Source organism: Pongo abelii, chromosome 19, assembly GCF_028885655.2.
Source record: "Pongo abelii isolate AG06213 chromosome 19, NHGRI_mPonAbe1-v2.0_pri, whole genome shotgun sequence".
Lineage (NCBI taxonomy): Eukaryota > Metazoa > Chordata > Mammalia > Primates > Hominidae > Pongo > Pongo abelii.
In genome coordinates this window covers 18,392,593-18,406,167 of record NC_072004.2, presented here as the reverse complement: position 1 = coordinate 18,406,167, position 13,575 = coordinate 18,392,593, and the positions used below count along the sequence as shown (strand labels likewise).

The 13,575-nt window shown below is 49.5% G+C and overlaps 1 protein-coding gene across 3 annotated transcripts in view; it reads right to left on the bottom strand.

Annotated features, from left to right (window-relative positions):
* The window catches only part of TOM1L2 (target of myb1 like 2 membrane trafficking protein), a 127,176-nt gene that overhangs the window by 16,940 nt on the left and 96,661 nt on the right, over positions 1-13,575 (bottom strand). For all 3 annotated transcript variants that reach the window (XM_024234840.3, XM_024234841.3, XM_054535485.2), the window contains exons 8-12: positions 8,915-9,048; positions 6,410-6,458; positions 5,828-5,951; positions 2,267-2,384; positions 1,008-1,083 (exon numbers count right to left, since the gene is read on the bottom strand). In XM_024234840.3, coding sequence (XP_024090608.1) covers positions 1,008-1,083; positions 2,267-2,384; positions 5,828-5,951; positions 6,410-6,458; positions 8,915-9,048 — 501 coding nt within the window. The remainder of the gene's footprint in view (positions 1-1,007; positions 1,084-2,266; positions 2,385-5,827; positions 5,952-6,409; positions 6,459-8,914; positions 9,049-13,575) is intronic.

Sequence of the window (13,575 nt, the reverse complement as noted above, 5' to 3'; positions counted from 1 at the left end):
CCTTCCCCCAAGAAGGAGCATCCCGTGGAAACCAGCACTGCTGCCTGCCTGGGCCTATTGGACAGGGGCTTCAGAAGGCCAAAAATTGGGACCCAGGAAGCAAACAGCCCTTTGCAAACCTTCCTGTCCAGTGGACAGATGATCACTGCCCTCTCTAGCCCAGCTGGGGGACCCAGACAGGAGTTCCAGCTGTTGTCGGCAGCTATTCCAAGGACCCTCCTCCTCCCTGCCCCTGCAAACAGACATGCATCCATACACATTTCTTAGTTAGGCAAAAAGAAAAATCTCATGAGAAGCATTAAGACACACATCCTTTCCCCTTCAGTAATCTGAAATTGTACAGAAAGCATGGCTATGTTTGGGGAGGCCCAAACACATACCATTCCCTCCACTTCATTGTGCTGCACCCCCTCACCACCACAGGACACCCTCCCAGCCACCACCCAACTGCGCCAGCTCTGTAAACAAACCCTGGCTCTCGAGTGCCTTCTAATGGGGTTGGTACTGCTCTGCTAGTTCAGTGACAAATGGCCATCAGAGATGTGGCTTGGGTCAGCATTGTCCTTCCTGGTGCAGGCCATGGTTTTATCAGAGCACTGACCACCCTGTGGCACTGTAACAGGTGACCATAGGAGACTTGTGCCTGGAGAACTTGGGGCCACTGTGGTAGGAAGAGCAGGGGTTCTGGAGATGGACACTAATCCTAGGATTGGAACCCCGGCTTGCTGTCTGCTCTCTGGGTGTCTCAGCCTGTCTCCCACCTCCCTGGGACTGTTTCCTCTTGGGTGGATTGGGAAGCTCATGTGTGGCCTCATCTCACGGGGTGAGGTGAAGACTCAATGAGGCGCTACCTGGGTTCTACGGGGTATCCCCCGTGGGTCTCTCCCCCGGGGTGTCCCTGCCCCCTGTGCAAGCCAGTTTCTGCTGAATTACCCAGCCAGCTTTGCCAAATCACCTGACTTTCCCTCCAGAAGACTCCAGGCAGAAAAACAGGGTTAAAGACCTACCCCTTCTGAGCTCTGTTTTCGATTGTCTAGGGCAGAAGCAAGTCCTCCGACAGCCTGAGGATCCTCATAGGTTACCCTGGAGATGAAGAAGCAGCACAAGCAGAGTTCATTTTCCTCCAATGGTCATGGAAGGATGGGGTAGTGGCCTGTAATCACTTCTATCCTATGGTCCTTCCTCAGATGTCCTTGGAAAAACATTTCCTGAGACCTTGACATTGAGCAGAGGCTAAGGGCTCATGTTGTCTGTCTCCCTGCAGTGGATGCTAGGAGGCCTGGGTCCTAGCTCAGTCTGAGCCACTAATCTCTGCGATCTCAGATTTTGTGCACCTCAACATCCCTCTCTTGAGTAACAATACTGAGCATCTCTGAAGCTCAATGTCAGGGTGTCCAAAGTGCCCTAATACTCCTCAGAGGGAAGACTAGATAAACACAAAGTAACATTAATTCTTATTTTATTAGCAGCAGCCTCAGTGGCATTTGACAGGGAAGGTGGTCTCTGGGACCCGGGACTGTCACTGATTATGGATGGTCTTCCTCCACTCTCTGACTCCTTTAGCTATATCTGTTTTACAAGCAACTTTTGCTGGTGAAGGGTACATGGGACCTTGGGTTTCTGTTTACCCTACTGAGTCCCAAGCAGGACTCAGGATGCTGAGTGCACCAAGATGCTGGGTCCCTGGGAAAGGTGGGAAAAAGTGTGTCTCACCCGCCTTTAGGCTGAACAGAAAGCTCAAAACATGTACAGTGCCTCCCTGAGATGTAGGGGATTCTCTCTTTTGGAATCAACTCCCTGAATTCCAGATGGCTCATCCTAGCCAGAGCTGCTATCAGAGGAGCCTCTGCTCTGACCACTTATTTTAGTCAGGAAAATCTTGCTGTAAGGAATGGGTTCACCCTGCATGGCTGCACCCTCCTGCTTCCAAGCATCTCCTGTGGATGAGGGGCCAGGCAGGGTGGTGTCTGCAGCAGCAGCAGCATGGGGAGAAAAGAGAAAAGCTGTCTCTTACAACTGACAGGAGAAATCACACTCCAATCAACCCCGAGGGCAGGACAATGTGTGTGCGTTGGGGGTGGGGAGGAGGTGGGCAGTTGGTGTTTATTCAGTATCTGTGTCTAATGCCAAGTCCTTACAGCCATGCTTTAAAGTTCCTGGCAGTCCTGGACATGGTAAATAAATGCCTTTTTGTGCTGGCCTGTGACCAGGCATGGGTCAATCCCCCCAATATCTTTAGAGAGCCACTAGAAGGGGCCCCACATACGTCTTGCGCTGCTCAGCCAAGGAGTTTCCTCTCGTCTGGGCAAACATGTCAAAGCCGTCACGGGGATTACATTGCTGGAGTGAACTGAGGGTGCCACTGACGCTCTCTGTCCCCAAGTCTGTGGCAACAAAACAAATGGGTGGCAGATGAGAACAAAATGTAGACTGTAGATCTGATGAAGGGGCCCCAAGCTAGGACGCCAGCCAGGCGGGTTTAGGTTCCATGGGGAGGGTGGGACGGGACTTTCCTTGGTACTCCCAGTGCACCACATGCCGGAGGAGCCAGGGTGGGCCAGATGGGGGATGGGACAGCCACTGCCCCTCAAACTGCTCAAGGAGGCGAAAGAGTCAAAACAAAAAAGAGATTGCTGGGGTGACAAGGCACAGACTGGCGCCAGTGCACCTGCAGATTTTCCATAATGCCCTTCTCGCTTGGGCTCCTCATTAACTCAATCACAATGTCCAAGGACCTGGAACATCTATTTATTCAGCAAATATTTCTTAGGTACCCACCATGTTCAGAGCTAGATCTTGAGTGGACCAAATTGAATCTGATATGGTCCTCAGCTTCAAGAAGTTCAGAGTGGGCAAGAGACAAGCCACAGCAGTGCTTGGCTTGAGACATCAGGAAAGACTCAAAACCAACACAAGAGTGGGTCTGTAAGGATAAGGGGGAGGATGCTGTGGGGAGAAGGGGAAAGGCAGATACAAAGGCACAGGGTTTAGAGGCCAGGGTGTGCGAAGTGAACAATGCTCATAGGAAAAGATTTGTGGAGGAAGTGGCTGGTAATACCTCAAATACCAGGTAAAGGAGTGGGTGGGAAGATACTAGACTTTTTTTTTTTTTTTAAAGAGACAGAATCTTACTCTCTTGGCATGATCATGGCTCACTGTAGCCTTGACCTCCCGGGCTCAAGCGATCCTCCCACCTTGGCCTCCCAAGTAGCTAGGACTACAGGTATGTGCCACCATGCCCAGCTGTTTTAAAATTATTTTGTAGAGACAAGGTCTCGTTATGTTGCCCAGGCTGGTCTCAAACACCTGGCCTCAAGTGATCTTCCCACCTCGGCCTCCCAAAGTGATGGGATTGCAAGTGTGAGCCACCACCCCTGGTGGACACTACTTTTTTTGTTGTTTTGTTTGAGACAGGGTCTCACTCTGGATGCCCAAGCTGGAGTGCAGTGGCACGATCTCAGCTCACTGCAGCCTCGACCTTCTGGGCTCAAGAGATTCTCCTACTGCAGCCTCCTGAGTACCTGGGACTACAGGTGTGTGCCACCACTCCCAGCTAATTTTTTTGTATTTTTAGTAGAGATGAGGTTTTGCTATGTTGCCCAGGCTGGTCTTGAACTCCTGGACTCAAGCAATCTGCCTGCCTTGGCTTCCCAGAGTGCTGGGATTACAGGCGTGAGCCACTATGCCTGGCCTACTATACCTTTTTTAAGAAGAGAGGTAGCAGAATCCAATTTGGATTTTTTTTTTTTTTTTTTGAGACAGAGTCTCACTCTGTCACCCAGGCTGGAGTGCAGTAGAGCGATCTCGGCTCACTGCAAGCTCCGCCTCCCGGGTTCACGACATTCTCCTGCCTCAGTCTCCTGAGTAGCTGGGACTACAGGCGCCAGTCACCACCCCCAGCCAATTTTTTGTATTTTTAGTAGAGACGGGGTTTCACCATGTTAGCCAGGATGGTCTCGATCTCCTGACCTCATGATCCACCCGCCTCAGCCTCCCAAAGTGCTGGGATTACAGGCGTGAGCCACCACACCCGGCTTTTTTTTTCTTCTTTTTTTTTGAGACGGCATCTTGCTCTGTTGCCCAGGCTGCAGTGCAGTCGCACAATCTCGGCTCACTGCAACCTCCGCCTCCCGGGTTCAAGCGATCCTCCTGCCTCAACCCCCCAGTAGTTGGGATTACAGGCACACACCACCATGCCCAGCTGATTTTTGTATTTTTAGTAGAGATGGGGTTTTGCCATGTTGGTTAGGCTGGTCTCAAACTCCTGACTTCAGGTGATCCACCTGCCTCGGCCTCCCAAAGTCTTGGGATTACAGGCGTGACAATTTGATTTTTAAGTATTAAATCTGGCAGTCATATATGCTGGACTGACTGAAGGCAGAGACATCTGTTCCGATACAGAAATAGTGGCTACAAATATACGAAATATTGAGAAGCTAGAATTACAGCAACTGATAGCCACTAGAAGTTTAACTCAAGTCAAATGAAAGGAAAGTAGACAAGAAATATTTTTTTAAAAGGAAAACAGAAAAGCAAGACAGAGGAAAGAATTTTGAGGGCCATGCTTATTATTTCAATGTTATAATTTCATTTGTTATAAATTGGAATCATCCAGTAAGTATAACCAATGTGCTAGAGTCATATACACACTTTGAATGTACAAACTAAATGAACTGTGGAAAGTGGTGAGTTTCTTTTAAGTTCCAGACAATGGACTGCTTTAGGCTGATGGTAAAGTTCAAGGAGGGCAAATATTTCAGTGTGCTACCTCCTGTTTCCAAGCCCTCTGTAGATACTGACAATCAATCAATCACAGACTTGTCTAAGCCCTGATGTGGCTTCAGCATCCTCCTCAAACCTGTGTTCCAAGAAGCCAAAGAGCTGAAACTTATCTGCCCTCCTTGACCTAGTTAATATTGATTTTTTTTTTTTTTTTGAGATGGAGTCGTCCCCCAGGCTGGAGTGCAATGGCGCGATCTCGGCTCACTGCAACCTCTGCTTCCTGGGTTCAAGCAATTCTCCTGCTTCAGCCTCCTGAGTAGCTGGGACTACAGGTGCCCGCCACCAAGTCTGGCTAATTTTTTTGTATTTTTAGTACAGACGGGGTTTCACCATTTTGGCCAGGCTGGTCTCAAAATCCTGACCTCAAGTGATCCACCCACCTCAGCCTCCCAAAATGCTGGGATTACGCGCCCGGCCTTGACCTAGTTAATATTGAAAAGGAAATTACTTCAATCATAGTGAATGTTCCATATAAAACATGGCAGGTGACCTTTCTTTTTTTTTTTTTTTTTGAGACGGTGTCTTGCTCTGTCGCCCAGGCTGGAGTGCAATGACGCCATCTCGGCTCACTGCAACCTCCACCTCCCAGGCTCAAGTGATTCTCCTGCTGCAGCCTCCCGAGTAGTTGGGATTGCAGGCGCCCACCATGCCCAGCTAATTTTTGTATTTTTAATAGAGACTGGGTTTCGCCATGTTGGTCAGGCTGGTCTCAAACTCCTGACCTCAGGTGATCCACCCACCTTGGCTTCCCATAGTGCTGGGATTACGGGCGTGAGCCACTGCGCACGGCTGTGACCTTTCTTTAATTCTTTGGAATTTCCCCCATCCCTGCTTTCCAACATAGATTTTAAACTTCAAATTTAGGGGGAAAAAAGGTATGAATTGAAGGTAAGGTGGTACAACTGGCTAGGACTCAGGAAAACACTTTCACATGTATTTCCCAAAAGACTCTCTTTGAGTCTTCCAAGAAAGAAAGAGAGGTGGCCTGCAAGGGAGGCCAGTGGTAGGAAGTAGGTAGGCCCTTTTGTCCCTATGAGACACTCACCTAAGCCTGCAAGCTGGGAGGAGAGGGAAGATGGGGGCGCTGTGTTCCCCACCATCGGGCTCACCACGGCTGGAGACCCTGGCCCCAGGTCTATTAAGTTGTCTTCGGTCACTTCATTCAGTACCTGTCAGAACATGAGATTGGCCATAAGCCCCAGAACCCTGGAGTCAGGCTCTGTGAGGTAGAAGCTAGCAAGGCAACTATGCAGGGTTCCAAGAAGAAAAGCATCAGCACTGCTCTAGTACAGAAGCAAGGCCACTTCCCCCACTTGCCTTCCAGGTTCATGGTGGGCCTGGATGTCAGTGAGCCCTGCCCACTGCCTCCTCCCCGTCCCCACTAGAAGGAGGGGTTGCTGAGTCAACAGTGACTGTCCTGGGAGCTGCAAACTTAGGGCTTCCTTGCCACCTTCCCATCAGGGGTGCCTGCTAGCTCTGCCCTAGTATCCCATCAACCAGAGCTTGCCTCTTCAATTTCCCAAATATTTCAACCCCAGTTAGAAAAACTGGAGGTCTCTCCAGCCTCCAAAACGTGGAGGGGTAGGTCTGGCCTCAGGAGATGAGAGGATTCTGAAGGAATACTTACTCCATTACTGGCATTTTGAACCGATCGGCCAGACCTGTATCGTTCGAACCTAACGGGGGAAGGGAAAGCAGAAGTAAGGAGAGAGGATGCCTGTGATATGGCCCTGTGGGGTGCTCACTAGTCCTATGAAGAATCCCTGGGACCAAGACCAGCCAGTCCCACCTGGGGGCTAGGGAGTGAAACCATACATCAACTCTGCCATGGCTTCCTCTGTGTGGGGCTCCCCCTGAGAGGATCAGCTTCTCACCCAGCACCCAGAGTGGGCATCAGAAAGGGGTGGTGGCTGGCCCATCATGGAGGTCATTGTGAGTGTCCCCAGCCTCTCCTCACACACCTGGGCCCAGAGAGCTCCTCTTGTCCCTGGAGGGAGGGTGGCTTAACCACCTTACCTTGGAGCTTCCCAATGCTTACAACACCAGGCAGTAGCTGCAGACTCCCTATTTCATAGGGCTGTGTTCAGGAGCAACTAGCTAGTGTTCCTAACATGCTCCCAACTCAACCTCTGGAGAAAGGGGGTGGGGCACACATAGGGTGGGCACCAGCAGGAGGAAGGCGGATGCATGGCCCTGGCTACGGCCTGGGGAAATGCTCGCCAGTAGCTGCTACAGAGAGGCCTGGGCCAATCATCGAAGGACTGCTAGGAGGGTGAAGTGAGTGTCCTCTGCACCCAGTCAGGCAGTGCAGGGGGAGTTGGCTTTGAGCAACTGTTGAAGGCCAGGTCATTCTTCTGTCAGGTGGGGAATGGAAGAGTAGTTATGAGGTGTGTGTTGGGGTGGGGCAGAATAGATTATGTTCTGTATCGTATTTAAAAACTCCAAATGCCACAGGCAGCGGTAGCTAAGAGACTTTTTCCAGCTGGAGCCTTAGACACCCAGCTTTAATGAGTTATGCTGCTCCACATTTGTCTCCCAACTTGCTGGGATCAGCAGCTGGTGAAAAGGGATCCCCAGGAGGAATGATCTGGGTAGGCAGTGAGTGTCCACTGTGGTTTTAAAAAAGACTTGTGTGTTTTTTCAACAGTGGTCTACAAGGAGAACAGGAATATTAATACATCGGAAACAATTTTAATCCTGGGGTACCTTTCCCACACTCATCTTCAACGAACAATGAGTATTATCAAAGATACTCTAACCAGGATAGCACTTCCAGCCACCAGCCCCAGGCTTTGCCTCTGAATTATGTGTAATGCTGGGACTGGGGGACTCTTGGGTGAAAATACTCATATTAGTTAGCTCCTGTTACGCTTTCTAGCAGGGCTTAAATAGGTTTAATAGGTTAAACCCAAGCCCATTTACCATGGAGAAACTGGAATCACATGGCAAGACAAAGGGGCCTCGGGCTGGGAGTCAGGTTCCCTCAGATCTGCTCCTGTTCTCCAACTGATGCACTGGGGGGTCCTAGGGATGCCCCCACACTTACTGCAGAGGTTTCTTCACCTGTCAGGTGGGCACAGAGCCACTGGTGTGTACTTCCATAGTCAAAAGATGAGACAAGGCCCAAGGCTGTGACAGTCATAACAAAACCACCCTTTAGGCCCCCAAAGGGTAACACAAATGCGAGCATCTGTCCCACTCACCCTAACTGATGCCAGGTCCTTGTCCTCCTGATGAATCCAGCAGTAGGTTGTGAGTCAGCTGGTGCGGCAGAGGGGACTAGGACCTTAAGTCTGCAGGGGACTCAAGCCACTGTCCTGTCCTCTCAAGCCTCATCTTTAAGGGGAAAAGGTTGGCCTGATCATGGTCCTTTCTGGTCCTTATGCTGAGTCCTTCATGAAAGCCCAGTGTGCTCCCATCAGGTGATGAGATAGGAACTGTGCTTGCCATTATTCTTCCTATTTAAAACTAGGTCTAAATAAGACATTTTGGACTTTGTCCTGAGGGAAGGCTTTGGAAATGAAAAAGAATTTGCAGGTTTGTTGCCTCAAACCCAAAAATGATTTGGCTGCAGAAAGAACTGGAATGAATGTGTGCACGCTTCCCTAAGCAGCAGCATTCCGGCACTTACACCCGCCTGCTTCCCCTGAATGCTCTAGATAACACTGACATTTGCAAAGGAAAAAGCTTTTTTCTTTTTTTTTTTTAAGATGGGAAAGAGGAAATCCTTTTTCTTACTAGAGATTTTTTTTCCCTTTAATCCTTTTCAAATTCAAAGGATCATCAAAGGAGCAGGTGCAGAAGCTCTGGGGCCCAGAGGCCCCCAAGTGCTACCCCTCCCTGGGGCTGGGGGTGGCGGGGCAGTGGGGAAAGGCAGAGCAGCCTGAGGCTTACAAAGGGCAGAGAGCCTAATTCTGCACGTCAACTTCCTGCTGCTTCTGCTGCTCAGTTCCCAGGAGGACAAGAAGCATTTTTCCTGTCAGCCGGGAACAAATTAGCATCTCTGATGAGTATTTTCCAACTCTAATCTCTCTCCCTCTCCCTCTCTTTCCTTTGTTTATGAAAGAAATCCCTCTGTTATGGCAACAATCTTTTCAAGGGGGGAAAAAAAAAAAAGAAATCCAGCTCCCACCTCTCGTATCGAAGGAAGACGTTGTTGAGGTCATCATTCACATGCAGCAGCTCCTCGGTGACCTCCTCGTTGGACACGCGGGAGATGAGCTCCACGATGCGCTGCTGCATGGCCCGGCAGGTCCTGTTGAGCTCCTAGGGAACACATGCACCTCTGGGTAGCCTGCTGGGTGTGCTTTTTGTCACATTCTATCTCCTTTGAAAAAATTTGTACTGATTCTTAAAAGTCACAAAAGGAGTACATGCTTGTTCATAAAATCAGACATGTGCAGAATTCAAAGTAGAAGTTCCCTCTTCACTGCCTGCCCCTCCTTCCCCAGAGGAAACAAGTACTTTTTCAGCAGACAAATGTCCAGACAGACATACTGTTGTACGTATACAAGTACATGCTTGTACAAATCATTAAAAAATATTAAAATGTGATTCTTTCCAGATTGCTTTTTCTCAACAAAATATTCCAGACACCGTTCTCCATCACTTGGTACAGACTGCCTCATTCCTTTGTGTGTGCTTCATAATGTATCTCACCATTCTTCTATTGCTGGACATTTAGATTGTGGTCTCTCTTTTTGTGGCCAACCCAAATAATGCAGCAATGAACACCTGTACACACACATGCATATGCACTTGGGCAAGCACTTCCATAGGACAAGTTCCTTAGCAGGGAAATTTCTAGGTGAAAGGGTATGGTCATTTATAACATTAATTAGTAATAGTAAAAGGCCCTCCGAAAATATGACATCAGTTTACTTACACTCCCAGCAACAGCAGGAGTGTATTTTATGACTGCATTAGGTATATTTTGGTGGCATGTCTGCCACTTTGCCGAGGCCTCAGAAGCCCAGGCAGCTCCCTGGCTGGCCAAAAGAGGAAATTCGCACACCCCCAGTTGCCCCTGGAGCCCTCACTACCCTTAGAAGCAACATCCCCATGACGACAGAGCCTTAGCACTTTATGGCCCGGCTTCCATGAGCCTTCCCTGTTCCAGAACAGCAGACTTACTGATGCCCTTGTTCAAACTTGCTTATAGAGCTCCCTCAATTCCTGCCAGGCCCCTTGCCATCTCGATGCCAGACTGAGGATGCTACAGAGGAGGAAGCTGGCAACACTGCCAGGCTGGCCCCCAAGCACGTGACCAAAGCTCCAAGTCCCAGTGTGCCATACAGGGTTAAAGCAGAGGGAAATGCTGTCCCCACCTACCTGGGCACTGGAGGGTGCCAGTGAGTTAAGGGGATAAGACATGAAGGATAAGTCTCTCCTTCTCACAGCTCAGCCTCAAAACGACTTCATTTTGAAACCGTTTCTGGTAGAAGTAACTGATTTATTCACAGGAGACATGGCAATCTCTCTTTAATTCCTCATATTGTCTCATAATCTCGCTAGCTTGGCTAGAGAGTCTTCCTTCCTACCACATCATAAACTCTTGAGGGGGTGTTGCCATTTATCCACTCAAGGATGCCCTCAAGCCCTGCACTGAGCCACACACAGTGAAAAAGCCCAGTAATCATCCGCTGAACACATCACCGAGGTGGTCAATCAGCCAGTGGGGAATCAAAGGCATCCCCCCTGCATGTCCCTGGTATCTTGCAACACAGCACTCACACAGGGGCCGGGCTTCTTATCTGCCTTCCCCTCTAGACTGAAGCTCCTTGAGGGCAGAGAAGGCGTTTCCCTGGTACTCGTGACTGACACATGAGAGGCACTCCCCAAGTACTTCTGAGAGAATTAATTAATGACTCTAAAGTATTCAGAGGCCGGGGCCAGGTGTGGTGGCTCATGCCTGCAATCCCAAAACTATGGGAGGCTGAGGACCATACTGGCTAATACGGTGAAACCCCGTCTCTACTAAAAACACAAAAAATTAGCCAGGCGTTGGTGGCGGGCGCCTGTAGTCCCAGCTACTTGGGAGGCTGAGGCAGGAGAATGGCGTGAACCCAGGAGGCGGAGCTTGCAGTGAGCCGAGATCACGCCACTGCACTCCAGACTGGGAGAGAGAGTGAGACTCCATCTCAAAAAAAAGTATTCAGAGGCCGAGTGCGGTGCCTCATGCCTGTAATCCCAGCACTTTGGGAGGCTGAGGCGGGCGAATCACTTGAGGTCAGGAGTTTGAGACCAGCCTGGCCAACATGGTAAAACCCCATCTCTACGAAAAAATACAAAAATTAGCTGGGCACAGTGGCATGCACCTGTAATCCCAGCTATTCAGGAGGCTGAGGTGGGAGAATTGCTTGAACCCGGGAGGCAGAGGCTACAGTGAGCAGAGATTGCACCACTGCACTCCAGGCTGGGGAACAGAGTGACACCCTGTCTCCAAAAAATAAACATAAAATATAAAGTATTCTGAACTCTTGGTCCCCGCAAATTACCAGCTCAGTTAGCCACATACGCTCAGTCTTCTCAGCACTCTTCACTCAGAGAATGGGGAATTCTTGTTCATCCAGGATCTAATTTTCCCTCTCTAGGACTCATCCCAGGCCCCACTGAACCAGCAGTAAGCACTTATAAACATACAGACAAGTGCTAGAATTAATAAGAAGAGGTGAATACGGGATCTTAATTGCAGGGGACACTACTATCCAGTAAAGAGAAAACTCCACAAAATGCCCACTCTCTTCTGTTGTGAATGGCTCATGTCCCCAGGCCAGGCAGGAGAGGGGCTCTCAAAAAGCTGCCTGGGCCTTGGGGCCTGCCAGATGTGGTCTGGATTGCCAGGCAATAATGGCCACAGGCGCCAATGGACACTCACAGGTCAAAACCCAGTCACAATTACTGTACACAGGAAAACCAACAACACAGGGGAAACACTCATTACAGAATGAAGCATACTCAGGAGTGATGCTGAAAACCAAGCCAGGCCCTTAACATTAAAACAAACAAAAACAAAATAAAAATGTCCTAACTTATGAAAGAAGCAATCACATTAGATCACGTGAAGGATTCCAACCATCAGGACTGAAGTGAACAATTAAAATAATTATAGTATTTCTAATAGATTGTTAAAATGCAGTGAGCATCTGTTCAGGACTGACAGGGGAGCACAGATTTAGGTTAACTTTGACAGACCATCCTCCCCTGCTTCCTAAAAGAAAAAAAGGATACTTGGCCAACACTTGGGCAGTAGATTTACCCCATACTTTGGAAGAAGCACCAGAGGGAGACCTGGCCAAAGTGTGCAGGATGGAAAAGGGAGGCTGGGCAGTAGGACAGAGAAAAGAGGTCAAACAAACTTCTGCCTTTCTGCTCTGCCATGGACTGTTCCGGGCCCCCATGCGGGTCTCCTCTCCAGAGATGTGGACGTGCCAACACACATGAGGACTGAGCCAGGCACTGCTGAGCTCCTTTTTGCTCCAGCGCTCCAGGTGTCTGCGGAAAATCTCTGATGAGCAAAAGGATCTCAAGCCCCAGCTCAGGACCCACCCCCTCCAGCAAACAGGCCCATTACAAGAAAGTGTGGCCTCCTAGCAGCAAGCCCTGGCTGTCCTTGGTTGGGGAGGGAGAAGGAAAAAAGTCAATAACTTCTCATTCAAGCTGCAGGCCAATCACAAGGCACAGGACCTGCAAGTCAGGGCAGTGTGGCAGTATGTTGTGGGAAACAGATCCAAGTTACCCTCCAGAAGACTGGGGTATCAGCACCTAAGGCCCACAGACCATCTTCAAATACACCTCAGACTTTCTAGGATATAGGTGGCCTCAGGCACTTGCCACATTGCTCAAGGGCTCCTGAGAAGTTGGCCATCTGCCTGCAATGTCCCTTATTTCCTTTTCCATCAAACAAACTCTTACTCATCCTTCAAGGCCTCAGGATGCTTCCCCACTCCAGTATTTTGTCATAAAAATTTTCAAACATACAGCAAAACAGGAAGAATTTTACAGTGAACAGACACCATATGCCTATCACCTAGATTGTACCATTAACATTTTACAGTGACAACTTTAACACATACTTCCCATTTATTCATCTTCCTGTCCACATACAATGTTTTCTGGGGATCTCCCACCACCCCACCCTCCTCAAGACTCCCAAAGCATTCAACACACTCCAGTCTGTCATCAGAGACCCTCTAGAAAAACCTCCAGCAAGGGGTGACCAGCCCCCATCTGCACTCCACACAGCAGAAGCCCCAAAACAAAGAGTAGGCCTCAAGGGTGGTTCACTGGATTTAGAGGAGAACCAAACCAGATTCCTCAGTAGACTGCAGGAAGTATCTCAGAAACATGGCTACAAATACTCCCAGCACCGGCGGCCTGATGGAAGGGAGTAGGGGTTGATGTCAGTCTCCTCAACAGAGCCCTAGCCCCAGCTGGGTGCTGGGGACCAAGCTGCAGGCAGCAAGTAGCCCGTGACTGGATACACTCTCCAAGTCTCCAGTCCTCTCCAGGCCTGCTTCTCCCTGTGTAAAGTAAGGGGGCTGCATTCATGAGGAAGTTCTTCTGCAGAAGGCCACTGACATGCTGCAGCGGCCTCCATGGCACGGGGCCAGGGCAGCTGGGGCTGCTCTGCTTTTCTCGATTTTAAACATTGCCATTCATTGTAAAATTTTATTTGTGGAGGAAAAGGTTCCATACTTTATTTATTTATTTACTTACTTATTTATTTTTTGAGATGGAGTCTCGCTCTGTGGCCCAGCCTGGAGTGCAGTGACGCAATCTCGGCTCACTGCA